General features: G+C 36.6%; 3 protein-coding genes, 3 non-coding genes and 2 pseudogenes across 6 annotated transcripts; 3 read left to right on the top strand and 5 right to left on the bottom strand.

Moving 5' to 3' along the window:
- The first annotated feature begins 594 nt into the window (after nucleotides 1-594).
- LOC116107593 (O-fucosyltransferase 19-like) lies at nucleotides 595-4,378 on the top strand. The gene is made up of 8 exons (XM_031393889.1): nucleotides 595-1,493; nucleotides 2,077-2,149; nucleotides 2,246-2,316; nucleotides 2,426-2,514; nucleotides 2,595-2,727; nucleotides 2,820-3,052; nucleotides 3,129-3,605; nucleotides 3,701-4,378. Exons 1-8 carry the CDS (start codon nucleotides 921-923, stop codon nucleotides 3,954-3,956), a joined length of 1,905 nt encoding a protein of 634 aa, XP_031249749.1. The 5' UTR covers nucleotides 595-920; the 3' UTR covers nucleotides 3,957-4,378.
- Nucleotides 4,379-6,627: 2,249 nt separating this feature from the next.
- Nucleotides 6,628-8,997, bottom strand: LOC116107586 (annotated as a pseudogene).
- A 58-nt stretch (nucleotides 8,998-9,055) lies between these two features.
- On the top strand, nucleotides 9,056-9,878 carry LOC116107582. Its single transcript, XM_031393843.1, has 2 exons — nucleotides 9,056-9,183; nucleotides 9,681-9,878. Exon 2 carries the CDS (start codon nucleotides 9,684-9,686, stop codon nucleotides 9,876-9,878), a length of 195 nt encoding a protein of 64 aa, XP_031249703.1. The 5' UTR covers nucleotides 9,056-9,183; nucleotides 9,681-9,683.
- A 547-nt stretch (nucleotides 9,879-10,425) lies between these two features.
- LOC116107580 lies at nucleotides 10,426-18,559 on the bottom strand (annotated as a pseudogene).
- On the bottom strand, nucleotides 11,868-11,989 carry LOC116107601. The gene has a single exon (XR_004124495.1). It is a non-coding gene; the product is annotated as a small nucleolar RNA SNORD14 (small nucleolar RNA).
- Nucleotides 12,056-12,143, bottom strand: LOC116107603. Its single transcript, XR_004124497.1, has one exon. It is a non-coding gene; the product is annotated as a small nucleolar RNA snoR27 (small nucleolar RNA).
- LOC116107602 lies at nucleotides 12,187-12,281 on the bottom strand. Its single transcript, XR_004124496.1, has one exon. It is a non-coding gene; the product is annotated as a small nucleolar RNA snoR26 (small nucleolar RNA).
- LOC116107581 lies at nucleotides 15,092-17,418 on the top strand. Its single transcript, XM_031393842.1, has 4 exons — nucleotides 15,092-15,270; nucleotides 15,414-15,536; nucleotides 16,654-16,756; nucleotides 16,928-17,418. The coding sequence occupies exons 1-4, from the start codon at nucleotides 15,176-15,178 to the stop codon at nucleotides 17,171-17,173; spliced, it is 567 nt and encodes a 188-aa protein (XP_031249702.1). The 5' UTR covers nucleotides 15,092-15,175; the 3' UTR covers nucleotides 17,174-17,418.
- Nucleotides 18,560-18,842: the final 283 nt, after the last annotated feature.

Here is an 18,842-nt window from a genome sequence, read left to right on the forward strand (position 1 = left end):
ATAACATACCTACCAACTGACCAAACACATTTTCTTAAAGATTTCCAGTAATCTTTCAAGATAATCTATCTTTTCAGTAATCCAACATTCTCAGTAATCTAACATTCCTGAACCAAACGCCTCCTTACAGTACGCGGAAAGTAAAAGAATTCAGTTATATTTACAAATATTCAGTTAATAAGTTCATAAATGACATTAATTGAGGTCAATTTGTAGGGGTTAAGTACTCAAGTTTAAATAAACTTAATTTAATTATATGCTCTATATTTGGTAAAATATTTAAAGGGTACCTACCCCATAAATGAATTGAGTTTTGAATATATATTTTTTATTAATAAAAAAGAATATAATTGAGTTTATATAAAGTAAGAGTTACGACTTGAGAGTAGTTTACATTACTTTACCTAACACTCATGTAGAATAAATTAATTTAGTAATTAATTATAGATTAGCAAAAGAATTAGTAAAAGCCATAAAGTTAATAATGACCGTAACTAACAAAACCAGTATCAAAACACTAAGTTATAAAAGTATGAGTTTGAAGTTTCCACGTTAGTTAATGGTAGAACACTATATATGGAATTGAACACCGTCAACTTCAACCAAGACGAATTCATTCAAAGCCTCTACCGCCCTTACATTTCGGACCCTCACAGCTCCAACGATTCATACACAAAAACATAAATAAACCAATACCAAAAAGAAGAAAAAAAAAAAAACTTCCAACTGACGGTTCCCTCCCTTTCTCTCCCTCTCCAAACTGCACGTTTCGTTTCCTTCACTTTCTCTCCATTTCCCTCACTTTCTCGGAAAAGAAGAAAACGAATAAACAAGACGAAACGAAAAGTGTTTTTCGTTCCATTTTTTATCGCTGAGAATTTTTTTTTTTTTTGTTTTGGTCCAGCAACGGGCCATGTGATATGTCGTCCGGTGGTATAAACAACACAACAAACGTCGTCGGTAGCCCATTACAACCAGGTAGTGGGCCCAAAGCGACAAGAAGACGCGTGGCAGAATTGTTTGACGCCGACAGGCTTTCTTCCGAGTATTCATATTACATATCGGACGAAGAGGACAACTGTAACGGCTCTTTTGCTGGGGTCCACAATCACAGCCACTTCCATCATCCTCATCATCATCATCCATTGATTAAGTATCGTTCTTTACGCAGACAAATATTCTCGTGGGTGCCCGAGACGTGGCTGATTAAGATAGAGGATAGGATTCATCATTGGACGGATACGATGCTTCAGAGTTTGAGATTCGGACGGAGCTTGGCCCGGAAAATTGTATGGGCATTTATGTTGTTGGCCTTGGTTTCAGTTGTTTTTAAGGTTTCGTTTTTGAGTAGTTACGTCGAGATTAATGGCAAGAGTGGAGAAAATGGCCACGTCTTCTTGCAAACCATTAAAGAAGATTGGGCTTCCGCTCAGCATATTGTTGCTGAACATAATGAACCCTCCATGCCCATGCGAGTTCTGGAAAAGATATCTGTAAGTATAACAGGAATTTTTATTTTTGATCTTTTGTTTGGTTGCCCAGAAAACGGAGGAAAAACGGGTGTTTTTCTTTCTTTCTTTTTTTAAAAAAAAAAAGAAAAAATCAAAATTTAACTCTATTTTTTTAATGATTTTACATTTTTTTTTATTTTTTTTGTTTTTTATGTGGAAATGGGGATGAGTTTCTGGAAAATTTGTTAATGGTTTATGTTAAACTTTTGAGTTTTGACTCAAAGGAGGAAGTGGGTGGCCCGGAACTGGCGCATTGAATTTTATGAGGGCGGCATTTGACCGAACAAAAGTCACTGTTTCTGCCTGCTTGCTTACGATTTTTAGATGGCCGTCATTTTCCTTTATGCCTTTTCCCTGCTGATTTCACATTTATGAACATTCATAAAAAGTTGCCTTTGACGTTTATTATTGGAATTTTCTGTCCTTCTTGTTGTTAGCAGAAACTTTGAGCTTTACTACCATAGTTTTCAGTATATTTTGTTTTTATCTGATCCTAATAAAACCAAATCGTTTTTAATTTTTATTATTAGTGGACTAATTTGTTTGTTTTTTCATTGTGTTTTAGACTCCGGAAATCTGGATGAAACCCAACAGCGATAATTTTTATCAATGCATAGCTCCCTCTAAGAATCAAAAAAGTATGAGCTGTTCTACTTTTAAACTTGATGATAATCATCATCTCCACACTTGAATTTGATTTCATCTGACTGTTTCAAACTTGAACTTCTTTGTAGAGACAAATAAGAACACAAATGGCTATCTTCTAGTTCATGCTAATGGAGGATTGAATCAAATGAGAACTGGGGTATTTTTTTTTTTTTTTTGCTCTTTCACAAAGCTCAATATTTTCCCAGAAATGCTTTTTCTTTTCTTACTTTGTCTCACTAATTCAATACGATAATTGACACATTCAGATATGTGATATGGTGGCTGTTGCAAAAATAATGAATGCTACTCTTGTTCTTCCCTTTCTTGACCATGAGTCATTTTGGACCGACCCAAGGTATTAATTTTAATTCAATTGCATTTTTGGTCATTTTGGTTATTGGTTCTTCATCTCATTATAATATCTCTAATCTGCAGTGATTTCAAAGATATTTTTGACTGGAGACATTTCATGAAAGTTCTAAAAGATGATATTGATATAGTGGAGTATTTGCCATCACGCTATGCTGGGAAGAAGCCCTTAGTAAAGGCTCCCGTTTCATGGTCCAAGGTCCGGAAATACTGTCCAAACTTTGAATACATAAAAATATTGTTCTTTGTTTCTCTGTTTCTGGGATTGTATCTAAGATAATCCATCTGCAGGCTAGTTATTACAGGAATCATATGGTCCCATTATTAAAGCGGCATAAGGTGGTAAAATTTACCCACACCGATTCAAGACTTGCCAACAATGGCCTTGCATCCTCCATCCAAAGGCTTAGGTGCCGTGCCAATTATGAGGCTCTCCGGTACTCCAAGGACATTGAGGACCTTGGAAAAGTTTTGCTTGATAGACTTAGGAACAATAGCACGCCCTTCATTGCTCTGCATTTAAGGTACTATTGAAGCACCACATTTAGTAGTTTCTCAGTTGATACGTTCTCAAACTAAGTAGATATAATTTGATTGCAGATATGAGAAGGACATGCTTGCCTTCACTGGCTGCAGCGGCAATCTTACTGCTGAAGAGGCTCAGGAACTTAAGCTAATGAGGTATACTGTTAAACATTGGAAGGAGAAGGAGATAGATGGAGTAAAACGGCGACTCCAAGGGGGATGCCCAATGTCCCCCAGAGAAGCAGCTCTGTTCCTCAAGGCCATGGGTTACCCTTCCACCACAACCATTTACATTGTTGCAGGGGAAATTTATGGTAAGAATAGCATGGAAGCCTTCCGTTCAGAGTTCCCAAATGTCTTTACTCATTCCACTCTGGCCACTGAAGAAGAGTTGGAGCCCTTCAGACCATATCAAAATCGCCTTGCTGCCTTGGATTATATTGTGGCACTTGAAAGTGATGTTTTAGTTTACACATATGATGGAAATATGGCCAAGGCAGTGCAGGGGCATAGGCGATTTGAAGGGTTTTCAAAGTCCATCAACCCTGACAGGTTAATCATCTTTCTTAGCTTTTAAAGGGTGTTTTTTTGTTTGTTTGGAAATTGGAACCTAAAGTACTGACCACTGTTGTGTTTTATTTTTTCAGGCAAAATATTGTTACACTTGTAGATCAATTGGATGCGGGTGAAATAACTTGGCAAGAGTTTTCTTTGATGGTTAAAAGTTTACATTCAAACAGGCTGGGAGCACCGTACCCTAGACAACCGGGAGACTCACCCAGGCATGAGGAAAATTTCTATTCAAATCCTTTTCCTGGTTGTATCTGCAACAGGACTCGGGAACAAATTACCAGCCTGAACCATGAGAAGATGTTGAATGCAAGAGCTGCATCACAAAAATAGAGTGTTTTTTGGCAAGTATAAATGTGGCTCACACTTGGATTACACAAATCCGTTGCTTAGTAGGTGGCTGGTAGTATGGGAGAATTCGAAATTGACTTGCATTTTGCCGGAGAATGTAGCAGCCGCAAGCAGGGTCCAGAAAGTTTCTAAGACTTCTCATATTCGGAGAATGCTAGTTTTAGTTTTTGTTATACGGAGAGAGGACCAATCCTGCAATTAGGAAAGCAGAAAAGGTCATGTATAAATCTGAGAGAGATTAGTTACAGAGGAATAGGGAGAACATACGAGATACAAAATCCCTGTTAGTTATAGCATTCCATTTATTTATTATTCTTTTCTTAATTTGGTACAACCAAATTAGGCAAATTTAAATGTACCATTCGATATGGTTCATAATAGAAATTATTATATTTTTCTCCAGATATTCTTTGATTTTTTATCATTTGCCCATTTGCAGTTTGGTATCTTCGCTTCAATTAAAGAAACAAAATAAGTTTTAACATTTAAAAACTAAATAGATTGAAATTTGAAATCTGGGCAAATGGCAATACTTATCACAAAAACAAACCCATCAAGGCAAGAATCAATATTAAAGTTATTGGTATTTGACGTTTGGCACTTGACAGAGACAGATTGATAATGGACATAGATAATGGACAGAGGCCTAACCAGAACGGGCAACAATTATGACCATCTTCGCATTAATGGAAGACTTCATATGAATGTTTAACGACAAAAATAAGAAAAAGCAGGCCATTATCTCACCAAAAGGACTTGTCTTGTTAATATTAGATAGTGGAAGCGATTCAAATTTCAAACAAACATCATTTATGCGCCACTAATGTTACTATCTTAGCGGGAGAGCAAGAGCTACAATCGTCAGAATAAAGTCGAATATCACTAAATTCAAAGGTGGAAAATTAGGTTAACACTCAAAGGGCGTTTAGTTGAGGGTTATGTGGGATTATTGGGGTTAAATCATCTTATATTATTTGATTATTATATTTAATTGTCAAATAATATAAGATACTGATAATCTTCAAATACCAATAGTGGTTACTATTGGTAATATTGAAAGTAATCTGATTACCTCTATTTTCTTAGGCATTCTAAGATTACCAGGGTTATCTTTTTTTGTTACAATTTTATCCTTTATTAAAAAAATTTAGGACAATAATGTCCTTATTTTTAAATTTATTTACATAAATATGTGTTTTACTATTTCACCCCAATTAATTAACTTTTTTGATAAAATTACCCTTGAATTCAAAACAAATTGCAACCCACCCAAGCCACCACCCCCACCCACCTGCCGTCGACAACCGTCGCCGCCATTGGAACGACTCACGGGAGGCTGAAAATGGTCATCGTGCATCGATATGGCCATTTCCGGCTAGATATCTGGCCGTCAACAGCCAGATCGATGGCTGTTGACGGCCACGACCGTTGACTGCTAGATCGATTGATCTAGCCATTAACGGCCATCGATCTGACCGTCGTCGGCCAGATATCTAGCCGAAAATGGCCATATCGATGCACGACAACCATTTTCGACCTTCCGTGCACTATTAGGTTGCCGACGGCCTACGGTGGTTGCTCGCGGCAGGCAGTGGTTGGGTTTGTGAGAGTGCTTTATTGATTTTTCAAACTTTTATTATGAGTTTGTTTTTGCTAAGTTTTTAAATGAAAAAGGGTTATAATAATCCAAATAATAATCAATATTAAAAAATAATATAATAATAATATTTAATTAGAGGACAATTCAATAATTTAAATAACATACCCACCAATTTATTCCTTCCAACCAAATATATTAATCTAACATACCCACCAATTAACTAAACACATTTTCCTAAAGATTCTCAGTAATTTTCAAGGTAGTCTAACTTTCCAGTAATTCAATATTCCTTAAAACTAAATCAGGTCTACTGGTTTCCATACTGAGCAAAATCCGTCGGTAGGAATCACTTTCTTCCTTAAATCTGTAGGTAATTAGGCCATACGATTTTCCTTAACGATTGAAGTATTGATAATAGGAGCTGAAAATCCAGCATATGCAAGAATTCACTCGTTGAGAAAATTCATTGATAGACAGCGAAAACTACTTAAGAAATCCAGTTGTATCAAACAGACTTAGGAAAAAAAAAAAAAAAAATTCCTACACCAGGAATGCCCGAAGAATCATGCATTGTTCGTTGTGAGAATGCATGCAAATTGGCAGGCACAAAAGGGCCGACAAAGAGAAGTTCTTCCCAGTGGCTTATCACAATCATATGGAGGCAGTTCGGCTAAAATTTTGTCACTCTTACAAGATAGAATTCGAAACAAATTTCCTGGGTTAAACGACTGGAAAATCTGACTGAAAAGATACATTGGAGACACAGAGAGATAGAGATTGAGAATTGGAATTGGTCAGACATAATAATAAATTTCAATTACAAAATGATAGTGTACAAACCATTCCTGGCCTACAAAACTTATATAACATCAAAGCTAACTTATCAAATAGTACCTCAAGAGTGGATGGAACTCAACAGAGTTCGTAACGTACCATTTGATGCAGCCTTTCTACAACATGGAATCTCACTCTTCCTAATCAGATATGAATTTTCGTAGTCTGCCTGGGAACTAGCATATTGCATCCTCGCAACGTGTTATCTTTGGCTCTCAACTACCACATTGAAGGGACATAGACCTGTTCTTTCAGATTTTGAGTTGCACTTTCAGGGGGAAAACCTCTCACCCCACCAATCGTCCACTGTGCAAAATCCCTGAGGCAATTGCAAAGCGAAGCTGCCTCTCCAAAACATCTTGATCTTTAAACATCTCAGGGTAAGTAGTCAGCTTTCTCAGAACACAGCAACTACTGCATACCCGAACCAGTCCTATCACAAGTGACGGCGTTATGAGCACACTTTCAGTTCCGACCACCACACCATCAAAGAAGGGGATAGTAATGAATCCTAAGCGTTCCATCAGTCACAAACAAAAATTTAAGTCTATCGTGCCATAATGGAGAAGTTTCTCAGGGGTATAATGATAATAATCCCGCCGCCTGTGCTTCGTTTGTTCATAATTTTCAGCATATATTTGTGGCCTGTAATTCTTTTCCTTTCATAATACTCTTCATCAAAAGAAACTCCAGCTCTTGCCTTGAATCTCAATAATGTCAGCTTCATTCCAGGCTTTCTTGATCATTCTCGTGTCTCATCACGTGATCTCCACAAAGGCAATGGCAAATTCAAGTCAAAAAATATAAGCCCCCCAAACTTCTTAGACAAGCAATTGCCTTAAAAAGTGTTGCCTCCATGATCGGGGAGGTCAGAACTTCAGAAGTAAAGTGGAAATTCTAGCCTGCAGTACATTATATAACAAACATTCCAAATCCGTCAATCAACAGTTCATCTCAATATTGTTTCCAAAATTTACCATACAATACAATTACCAGACTGCTCCTACCATTCTACATCTTTTTCTCCTCTGATCACGAAATTAACCAAGAATAATGGTAGGCATTGAATACAGGGCTTTCTAACAGTATAATACCGACCAATATTTTCAGTTTCCTTTTTATGAAACTATAGTAACCTAAAACATTGTTGTAACCTGTTGGAGTTGTCGACACTTCAGCATTGATGAGTTACGCGACGCATTCAGGGGTGGGTTCCACTGCCTGGTCAGTGGGCGGGGTCCTAAGGGCAGCGCCCCAATCCTGTGGCGGTTTGGGCTTTCTATGTATAACGCAAAGAATTTCTTTAAGTATTAATTTCTTACTGGGTTTGGGCTTAGGATAGAAATCTTGTAAAAGTAGGATTAGTCTCTTAAACTAGTATTAACACACTTTCTCTTGAATAAGTGATAGCAAACTTAATTGTAAAACAAGAGAGATGAGAAAAGATTGAAATAATATTCACTCTGCTGGACTTATCTTACATTGGGTGAATAAGAGCAAATTATCTCTTTATTTTGTTCAAATAGCGTGGTAAATTAGAAGAAATCTTTGAATATACATAAATGAATTTGAATCCTTTTTTTTAAATGCTGTTAATCTAAAAACTTAAACCTCAATTGAATTTCTAAACTTTTTTACCTCTTTGAGGACAGCCAAGTTCAACTCAGAGCTAGAAGTGAATCCTCAGCTGCGGCTTTAACAATCTCAGTCCTCATCTTCCCATTCTCAATTTAATCTTCATATACGTACCAAGTCCTTCACTCTCATCAAACTTCACGGCGCGTGTCTGCACCCTCTCTTTATTCATCATCAAAACCAACTCATCCCGAAATCTCCGCCCCAACTTCCCCATAAAAGCCGCTCTCCCGCCCAAACGCACGTGAGTATCGCCACGTTGGACGGTGGTCCACCCGGGGCCCTAACAAATCCGGCGGGTCCCATTGTAGCATCTTCCACGTGGAGTAAAGTCCGGTGCATTGGTTGTCGTGCACTCTCACCGTAGGCACAAACTCCTTCTTGTACAGCGCCGAAGCAGCAGATTAAAGGAGGATCATCGTACAGAAAGTCCATGCCATCATCGTAATCTCCTAAGTCTTCGCTCGAAATCCATTGTGACAGTCTCTTTAGCCTCAACCGCGCCGTTTTCGTCTTCGCTTTTTCGCAACGCCTGGTGTTCTTTGTCGAAGGAGATGACATGGCTCTTTACGTCCACGTCGACTTGGTTTCGGAGATTCAATTTCAACAGCTCCATTGGTGTTATCATCTTCCAAATTGGATGCTTTTGGCGGGTTCAGTAATATACGAGGATTCAAATTTCGTTTAAATGCATTTGGATTTCGAGATTTTTCTAGAAATTGACTTATCTTTTTGTTAGGGGTTAGAAGTAATGAGTGAGAGAGTGAGAGTATTGAAGATAAGGAAGAAGAAGAATGTCGCCATTGTGTTAGGGTTTATCAGGGTTTTCTTCCTTGTGTTTCAAAATTTATCAGGTTGTATTTTCGGGCCTGAAAATCGGGCCGGTCACATTGTCTTATCGACTGACTGTTTCTCTGTTTTATAATCCAACGGCCAGTAGCTCTCTGCTTGCATGACCGAGAACGTATTTAGCCGTTGGATTATGAATATTTGAGTCATGACCTCATGATATTGCGAATCGTTTTGCTTCATGAGGTGGTTTTGTTTTGCATGTTCTTATAAAAAATCAGAAGGGTTGAACTCTCAACTCATTATCTGTTGACAGGAAGTAGTTCTCTTCTTCGTCTGTAATTGTGGCTGGTGAGAATTCTTTATCATCTGATCGTTGTTTTTTCTTTTGGGAAGTAGTCTGAACGGCTCAGTCTTGATGTTATTGAATTGTTGTTATTGAAACCATAATTCCAGATTTTTTAATTTAATTGTATTGCTTTGTTTGCTAATCATTCTCAAATCCCTGAACCTTAAAATTCTGTTTGTGAAGTTTTAATGGTTTCGCCTGATAATTTGTGTTATGTTTGAAGAACTTCTACTCTTCTGGCAAGCTGATATATACTAAAAACATTTCTTTGTTGGGAGTTCAGTAGATTAAATAAAGATTAGATGATATCTACGAAATCAGATTTTGGAAAATGTTCTAATGATTGCCTTGTTTGTTAATTGAATTGTGATGGAAGAATAATTTTTTTTTAACTTTTTTTGTCATTGAAGTTCCATCGAGTTTTAAACTGGAGACTTCTGTTGATTTTGACCTTATTGTGTTGTCCTGGAATTGAGATATTCAATTTATTTTTCGGTAGAAGATGGGTTTCTGGACTTTGCTGGAAGGTTTTCTGCTCTTTGCTAATGACCTGGCAATTCTGAATGAGGACCGGTTCCTTGCTCCAAGAGGGTGGACCTTGGCGGAACTCCAAGCTGGAAGAAGAAATTCATTCAAGGGTCAAGTCATTGGGCTTATACATGCATGCCAGTTCATGAGATTGCCACTTATACTTTGAATATCATCGTTATCGTAGTGAAGCTGTCTCTGGTTAAGGTTGAAGAGTGAACTGAGATTTGTGGCTTGTGATTAACGCAGTAGATTGTGAAAATTTATATCCTTTTCTTGAGGATCGAAACAAATTCGACAGATAGTGTGTGATTTTGATGAGTTACTGAACTTAGAAGATAAAAAAATCATTTCGTTAAATAATTTTCATGTGGAACTAAATTGTGGTTAGAAAGGGAATAGAATGTCTGCAGACTTCGTTCGAATTGATTAAATTATAGTTTTCTTGTTCCTAATTTGCTATACTTTGTGGGGATTGAGGTTTGCATGAGTAGGGTCATGTTGAACATATGTGATATGAAAATGCATAAAATTTTTTCAGGAAATGTTCAAATTAAACAGTTTTGTGCGATATATTTATTAGGTTTTCACTTGCAGCCGAAGCATACAAATTGACCAAGAAGAAACTACGCAAACATACACAAATGTGAAATATTTACATTGATTCATTTGCCCTGTTACACATCTGGAAAATTAAAGAAAATGACAGTTTAATGCATAAAACAAGAGCTGGATAGTTTATTCAATTTGTTTAAAAACATACTTCATCAGAACTCACATAGAACATTACAGCCTGTCCTCTGCAAATTGTTCATTCAACTGGAATCATAACCTCATTAGTCCTGAAAGAGGGCAAAGTCCAAGGTGGATTATACCTAGCCAGCAAGAACTCCCCAGTGATTTTAAACCCCTCCTCTCCCAAACTCTTCTTCAGATATCCACTTTCTCTTCCACCACATCATCTGTTGCCACTCTCCAAACTCACCACCGATACTTTCTCTCCCCCTCCTCCCTTATCACCCCCTCTTACCACTGGCTGCGGCGCCTCCTCTGCTTCGTATACTTGTCCGGCAATAAAACTGCATGGGCACCATCTTCGTCTCTATTCCACCCCGTTGTCACCACAGGGCTGTCATGGCAATCTTTTCTGATTTAGTAATGACTGGAGCTGTCATACAATCTTTTCAGGCTTAGTGTTCTGCGGATTGCTAAGGTCCAATGTAATTAGCCAACACTGAAAAGCCCCCATCTTTGTTGCCCTTGAATTGAGATGGCTCGTATGTGACTTGGGCCACAACGAGGGTGATATTTGCGGATTTCGTAATCTGAAGTAGATGTGAACACTTCGAATTTTGGGGTTTCGACGCTGATTTTCCCAAAAACCATACCCATGTTGATGAATCTAGTGGTCTTGGTAAAGACTGAAAGGTGGCTAATTCTACCAATGGTGAGAATCTATTTATAGAAGCATAAAGGAAAACGTAGTGAAGAAGAGAACTGCCGCTTGAATCTGGACTTATCAGGCTAGATTTGTCTAAACGTTATTTTGGGAAGGAGGTGAGCAGAGGTTTTGATTTGTGGTGAATTGGAGACGACGTTTGTGGCCATCATCTATCCACGACATCAAGGGACAATCTTTAAACTACCTTACTTAGGATCTTCAAATTAGAGAATTTAGCTATAAATTGAGAAAAATGAACTCATAATATGTCAGCAAAATTCGCTGTAGGTATCATATAATCGAGGCTGGATTGTAGATGCGAGATGAATACCCAGAATTTTACAACTTCAAAATATAGTCTTTCTTTCTTTTTCTTTTTTTTTTCTGTTGTTCTCATTAGAATTTAGTACTGATGCTTCGGCCTAAATAATTTTTCCATAAAGCCTCTCGTCCATTGAATTAAATTTTCGAAACTCATTGAAATTCTTTCATAAATCTCTGTAAACATTATAAAAACAATAGAGATATAAATGTTTAAAATCTCAGGATGTTGTGGTATCTTCAATCCCATTTGGAAGCTGCAGATAGACAGTTATAAGTACCACCATCGATGAAATTATGGGTGAAAAAGGAGGACTGTAAAACCCTTTTCCATAAAGCTTTATATAAAGAACCATGAACATTTTAAATTAAAATCAAAACCAATTAATAAATAAAGGTCTCAGAAATCCAAGGAAGGATAAAAGCAGCAGAAGTTCTCAAGCCTGGCGAAGGCGAGAGCTCTCAGGCGGCCACTGCGAATGTTTTGAGAAACAAGCCTTAAAGGTTCATCATTGACCGACTATAATCCACGCTTCAAAGTCAAACAAACAACACTCAAAAGTCATAAAAAGAAAACGTTGATGATGATCTCAGCGTATATATTTATCTTCAAATCCTTTTAGGAAGTTGCAGATAGATAACGCAGTATATCAGTAACATCATTGATCCGAATAATTAATTAAACAAAAAAAAAAAAAAAAATCAATGAAACAGAGAGCATCTCAGAGAAAAAAATTCCCCGTTGGTTTCTTCACTGGCAATCAAAGTGCAAGGATAACAATTTTATTATCGGCTCATCACAGATGCTCATAAACAAAAATTATCACCACGAATTACAAAAAAAAAAAAAAAAAAAAAAAGACTAAATCACAAATGAATCTAACATCTCGTAGAGTAAATTGGAAATGCTATCGCTGTTCTTAAAAGAATTTATAAGGGCGATGAGCTAAACCCTAACTCTGTAAGGACCTATGAATGGCGTCGGGCCCGTTTGGTAACCCAAGCCTTATGGATAACCCGAAGGCCCAGCCCAAAAATAGCTGATCCTTTATTTCTTAGTTTTTAAATCTTAAACCAATTAATATTACGAAAAAATAATTCACATATTCACATTAAGGTAAAAAAATCAGAGTAATTATTATTATCTGAAGAATCAAGTTACGAACTTATTTATTTGGTGCAATTTAGTAGAAATAAATTATTATGTTGATCATTTGAATTTCATTATTTGTGAAATTACTAAAAGTGAAGCAAATTAATTGAATATAAATATGACTGTGACTTAATTTGTGATTGTTTTAGCTTGTCTCATAATCACTTATAGGCCTACTTTTGAAATAATTAATTTTAAATATAATCCATTAGAATGTTTTTTTTTTCTTAATTTTAAAATTACTTTTATTTTTAAGAGAATATATGAACCATACAAAAAGACTAAAATGAGTATAGTTTGAATTAGTTTTTTTTTTTATTATTAAAATTAATTTCTTAAATAAAAAAATTTTAAAAAAAATGAAAACTACCTAGTGGTAGTCGGTTGGTTCTACCGGTAGGTTCGTCGACCGCAGCTCTATGCAATGGTGCCAACGCTTTGTCGAAATCAGGCGATTTTAAATCGCAAAAAGCTGAAAAAGTTTGACAAAAAATTTAGCGGATTCCTACGGCTTAACGCTAAACATGGCAAAACGGGTCCGAACCCACAATTCAGCCTATATCCGGATAATCAATATAGGGTATAAATCCATTACATTAGCCCCTTTTTTGGACCCGCACCTGTATCCGGATAAAAAATAATGTTTGTTTAAAAAAAAAAAAAAAAAAAGCCCTAATCTCCTAAAATTGAAATTTGAAATCCCTAACTCATCTCGTCTCTCATACTCACTCACGCAACTCCACTATCATTGCTTCTCCAGTCTCCACTCTCTAGAGCCACGTCTGTAGTCTCCACGATCGTCGCATCTCCAATCTCCAGAGCCACAAACACAAATCCACTGTCGTCGCTTCTCTTGACTCTACTGTCACCGCTTTTCCAATCTCCAGAGCTGCAATCTCCACCGTCATTGCATCTGCAATCTCTAGACCACAAACACCACTCCACATTTTGCTCAAGTAACATACACACACACACTGATAAGAATTCATGCAACCTAATTCATACATCACCTTATTTCAATCAATTTCAACTCAACCTAAGCTTTGATTCACTTGCAACACCCTAACACGATTCGGCCAACACTCCACAAGCACACACAACCCTTATATCACTTTAGAACAACACCTTTTATCTAGCTTCAATTAACACAAACTCATTCCACTTGAAATACATAACTCAAATCTGGAACACAACAAAACAAGCTAAACTCGAAAAGTGAGAGGGATGTTAAACAAATGAGAATAACTTACAAGGTAGATGGTCAAGGATCATTCAAGCTTAAAGGACATTCCACCGGCTTGAAGATCAATCCACCACCAAGCTTGGCCAAAACTTGGGTAAAAGAATTCAAAGAAGAGAAACACAATTCTCCATGGAAACGCTATTCATCAATATTCATTGTCTAGTTTATATTATGAAAGAGTGGTCTTTATATAGGCTTTACAAAGTTGAGAATTGCCTTAATTAATATTACATAACCTTACACAAAAATATTAAGGACTAATTCTCCAACATTCATTTACAAAATGCAAACCATACCCATTTAATGCAAAAGACAACCACTCTTTAAATTAAGGATCTATATCCCTAATTGCATTTTACTTAATTTTCCTTCACCAAATTGAATCAAATAGCATCTACACATTGGACTTGAACCAATTAAACTTCTTCCCACTTGATCTTCACGGGTTGGGCTACACAAAAAGACTTGTGCCATGTCTTGAACCTTTAACACATCGTGGATAAGTTTGTGAGCTTCTTTGAATGCTTGGGCTAAATGTTGTCCTCCTTGTAAAGCTTGAGCTTCTTGAATCTTCAATGAATACTCTTGTTTGTTTAAAAAACACAATGGGTTTGGATTCTCATCACACAAATTGGATTAGCATACAATCTTCAGATTTGGTGGCTTTATTTTATACATAGAGTTCAAATTGTTTGCTACTAGCAGTTAAGGACTCTGTAGTTCAAATTCTATGCTTTTGTGTTGTTGAATAGAAGAACTTCTGTTCCATATGCAATTATGTTTAGGTTTTTTTTCTTTGTTGCATCAGTATGCTAATTGATAAAGGTATGTGGAACTTAAGTCCAAAAGACATCTGCTGGTTTTCTGTATAAAGTTGTTCTGTTTATTCTTTTATCTGGACATTGCCAATTATGGGTAAAATAGAGAATGTACTGATGTCTCTGCTTTATGAAATTTTGAGAGAAACAGTATTAACAATGAGCTTCTGAAGCACCAGAAGGTTTCTTTTTATTTTTCCCTTATAAACTCGTCTTGAAGCACCAGAAGGATCACTCGTATAAGCAATGCATTATCATTTATGAATCTACGAGAATATTAAATTATTAATAGTGGATTATGTATTTTTTTTAACTTTTATTAGTGATTTCCGGGGACTTGGGGCTGCAATTTAATGGAGTGGGCTTAAAGCCCAGTACTTTTAGGTTCCTTAAACAGCATCGTTTTGGGTCACTGGCAAGCTCTGCGATACCCCAATCAATGAACTAGAAAGACATCAGGCGAAGAGAATCGACGCATATCAGAGGCATAATGCCGTTAATGAAAGGAGATTTGCTAACTACAACCAGAAGGCTCGTCAAGGGCTTGGCCAAGGCCGAGCCTGTTTGGCTCAAAGCCATGGAACAGTAAGTCTCTTTCTTTCTATTTCTTGATTTAGAAAATATTGATTGCCATCGGTGTACTATTTCATGGATTTTTTTTTTTTAATTATTTATACTAAATGAGATTTGGGATTTTGAATTAGTTTATGGTTGATTTTAATGCTTAGGGCTCCTCCTGCAACTTTCCCAAGAGGTGACGGGAAAGTTCAGAAGATTAATCTTCCTGAGGATGTTTATATAAAGAAGTTCTTTCAGAAGCATCCTGATTCCAAACAACAAGATGCCATCAAGTATGCATATCTTTTCAACTCAATCGCTATTTAGTGTTTAGTAATTGTACTGAGATTGCAAGATTTATTTTGATCTGTTTTAAGGGTTTGTGTTTGCATGTTTTTACTGATATGTGGTACTTGCAGAGTAGTTGCATGATCTCGAAATTTTAGGATTGTGAGAATTCTAATGGGTTGTGGTGTATGTATTTACTGCTAGTGGGAGTGGATAACAGAGTGGTGGTATGCTGTTCATATGAGTGAGACTTTTCATGAGCTTTTTTTATTTTTTATTTAATAGTTTATTTGATTCTTGGGCTTAACTTAGATCAGTTAATCGAGAAGTGATAATTTTATGAACCATGGCTTTACAAAATATTGATTCTCTAGCTATCTTATAGAGGTAGTTCAAGGATGAAGTTCATGCGCCAGTTGCTTGTGCATTTAGGTGATATAAGAGTTTTGCTTTTTTGAATTAGAGGGCATTATTGCTCATTAAAAGTTGTTTTCTTACAATGTTATTTTAATATTGTGTTTCTTTCTTTTCTTTTCTCTCTCTCTCTTTTTTTTTTTTTTTTTTTTTTTTTTTTTTTTTTTTTTTTTTTTTTTTTTTGGGCTAGCCTTTTCCTTTCTTGGTTGTTGAATATCTGTTAGTCTTCTTTGGAAGCTGAGGCTTGCTTTGTTTACGGAGTGAATTTTTGATGGACCGAGGGTGACTAAGTGGTACAAACGAAGGACTAAGTGTGGGCAAAAGGGTAATTGGTAGAGTTGACAGGTGGCATGAGGCATGAAGGGTGTGAGTAGTTGGTCAGAATCTAGAGAGTCAGGAATAAAAGGGGGACATGAGAAGAGTGAGGGATATCTTGAAATTGAGTGAGGATTGTCTTGGGAGGTGCTGGCCCTTGAAGACCAGCTAGTTTCTTGAATATTCTATGAGTACCGTTTGTACTCTTTGTCTGTTTTCTCTCATTCTTTTACTGATTCTTTAGTTGTTGTCTAGTTTTGGTTGTTGTTGGATTCCTGGTGTGGTTGTGATTGTTGTGAGTTACTGGTGATTGTGTGTTTGCAGTAGTTTTGAAAGTGGTATTCATCAATTTCATTGATAACTGGACTAATTTATGCTTTATGTTTCTGGTAGGATTTGTGGTTTTGAACCTGTTCCAGCTCGTATATTTGGTTTGCGGGTGCTTGAGTTGAAGGAGAATGGAGTTAGTGAAGAGGAAGCTATGGCTGTGGCTGATGTATGTTTTCTGCAATTTTCTGCTTAACTAGTTCTCTCTTTTTCTCTTTCTCTTCGTTCTAAGTATTGTTAGTGTTCCTTGATTTCGGATGAATTAATGGTTAGAGAAAATGTAAAAAGTCTGTGTTTTATTTTCCCCGATTGTTAGCATACAATTGTTATATCTTTGTAGATGGAATATCGGGCAGAGAAGAAAGAGAAAAAGAAGGCATACGCTCGATTGAAACAAATTGCACGTCTTCAGGGGAAGAGGCCTCCTCCAAACCCATATCCTAGTGCTATTAAGGAGATACAAGCAGGGGAGAGGAAGTATGTTCGTGATCGTTTCTTTAATCCCAGTGTACTCAAAATGGTGCAAATGCTGAAAGAGGAGAAGGCAGCGGAAACGGAAGACAGAAGGAAAGCGGGTGGCTGGTAATGTATACTCTAAGGCATGACAGTTGATCAATTTAGAGAACTTCATTTCGTCCCTCTGAGGTATGGAGATAAAAATATAATTCATAAGAAGGTTGATATTTGCCTATTCTCAGATATTTTTATCCTGTGAATTAACATTTTCTAGTTTATGATCAGTTTATGATCTTTGATTGACGGGATTATATGATAATTTTCTTCTACTGATGTCTGACATGCTGATTTTTTTTCTTTTTTTTTCCTTTTAAAGTCTAGTAGCGAATTATTTTTGGACCAATAACTAATTTCTATCAAGAAAGAAAATAGAAATCAAAGCTAATAGTAAAAGTCAACTTCAAATGGAAATTTATAGGCCATATACTTTGGTTGTTGGTAATGATCCTGTAATTTTGTGGGTCGATAATAACAATTAGATCTGATCAATAGCTAATGGCCAGATGTGGCAAATATCCAGTTTTTATCTATTTATTATACTAAAACAAGTTATAATCGCTATTGAATTGTCTTATCATGCTTTCACTTTCGCTGTTTATGTTTATTTTATTTGGAACTACAGAACAAAGATGCAGGTAACATTGCACTATCGGTGTTTATGTTTCTAAAGAAGTTAGAAATCCTGTCTGATAGTTTACGAAAAAGAAAAGTCACAACCTGTTCTGGTTTTCCCTCCAAGCTAGGAAGAGGCTATTAGGCCATTATTACTAAACAGCTAACCTCAAATCTGAAATAACAATTGGACCGTTAATTTCTGATAAGATCAAATTAAAGTATGGCATAAAACATAATTCATTTCTTTTTGAGTAGTTTATACTTTATACATTTGGAACCAACTCTTGCACAAGTGGAGATAAAATACAACTCCCAACAACAGTCCACTTCTGAATTCTGATAATGAAGGTTGGAGGACGCTTAAAGATGTGGCAGTGCTTAAGGTTGAAGCTAAAGATGGGATAATGAAGGAGTCGAGTCACCTTGTTTAGTGCAAATGGATGGAGATAGTATTACAGAGGTCATGGAAACGGAGGGAGAACTGGGATTGGTTTGGCAATCTCTGAAGGTAGTGATATTGGAAGGTTTAGAAGATGGACAGGGTTCCGTTTTTGGGTAAATGTGTTAGTATATCTCATTTTCTTTTCTCATTTAGTAATGACTGGAGCTGTCATAGCAATCATTTCGTGCGTAGTGTTCTGCGGATTGCCTAAAGCTCCAATGTAATTAATTAGCCAACACTGAAAAGCCCCCATCTTTCTTGCCCTTTGAATTGAGATGCCTCGTATGTGACTTGGGCCACAACCGAGGGTGCACATTTGCGGATTTCGTAATCTGAAGTAGATTGAATCACTTCGAATTTTGGGGTTTCAACGCTGATTTTCCCTAAAACCAGACCCATGTTGATGAATCTAGCTGGCTAATTTCTACCAACGGCGAGAATCTATTTATAGATGCATAAAAGGAAACGTAGAGAAGAAGAAAATTGTTGCTTGAGTCTGGACTTTTCAAGCTAGATTTGTCTAAGCGTTATTTCTTGGGAGGGTTTAGCATTTGTGGCGTGAATTGGATACGACGTTTATGGCCATCATCTATCCACGACATCAATGGGACAAATCTTCAAACTTACCTACCCAGAATTATATAAATTTGAGAAGACAAAAAAGAGCTCATAATGTAAGCAA

This window comes from Pistacia vera, unplaced genomic scaffold (assembly GCF_008641045.1).
Source record: "Pistacia vera cultivar Batoury unplaced genomic scaffold, PisVer_v2 Contig541, whole genome shotgun sequence".
In the NCBI taxonomy this organism is placed as follows: Eukaryota; Viridiplantae; Streptophyta; class Magnoliopsida; order Sapindales; family Anacardiaceae; genus Pistacia; species Pistacia vera.

Excerpts from the sequence above, each read along its gene's own strand:
- LOC116107593 (XM_031393889.1), top strand. The coding sequence starts at position 921 with ATGTCGTCCGGTGGTATAAACAACACAACAAACGTCGTCGGTAGCCCA. Across the intron at positions 1,494-2,076 it reads GAGTTCTGGAAAAGATATCT|ACTCCGGAAATCTGGATGAA; the intron begins GTAAGTATAACA and ends ATTGTGTTTTAG. Across the intron at positions 2,150-2,245 it reads TCCCTCTAAGAATCAAAAAA|AGACAAATAAGAACACAAAT; the intron begins GTATGAGCTGTT and ends ACTTCTTTGTAG.
- LOC116107582 (XM_031393843.1), top strand. The coding sequence starts at position 9,684 with ATGGGTTTCTGGACTTTGCTGGAAGGTTTTCTGCTCTTTGCTAATGAC.
- LOC116107581 (XM_031393842.1), top strand. The coding sequence starts at position 15,176 with ATGCCGTTAATGAAAGGAGATTTGCTAACTACAACCAGAAGGCTCGTC. Across the intron at positions 15,537-16,653 it reads AAACAACAAGATGCCATCAA|GATTTGTGGTTTTGAACCTG; the intron begins GTATGCATATCT and ends TGTTTCTGGTAG. Across the intron at positions 16,757-16,927 it reads AAGCTATGGCTGTGGCTGAT|ATGGAATATCGGGCAGAGAA; the intron begins GTATGTTTTCTG and ends ATATCTTTGTAG.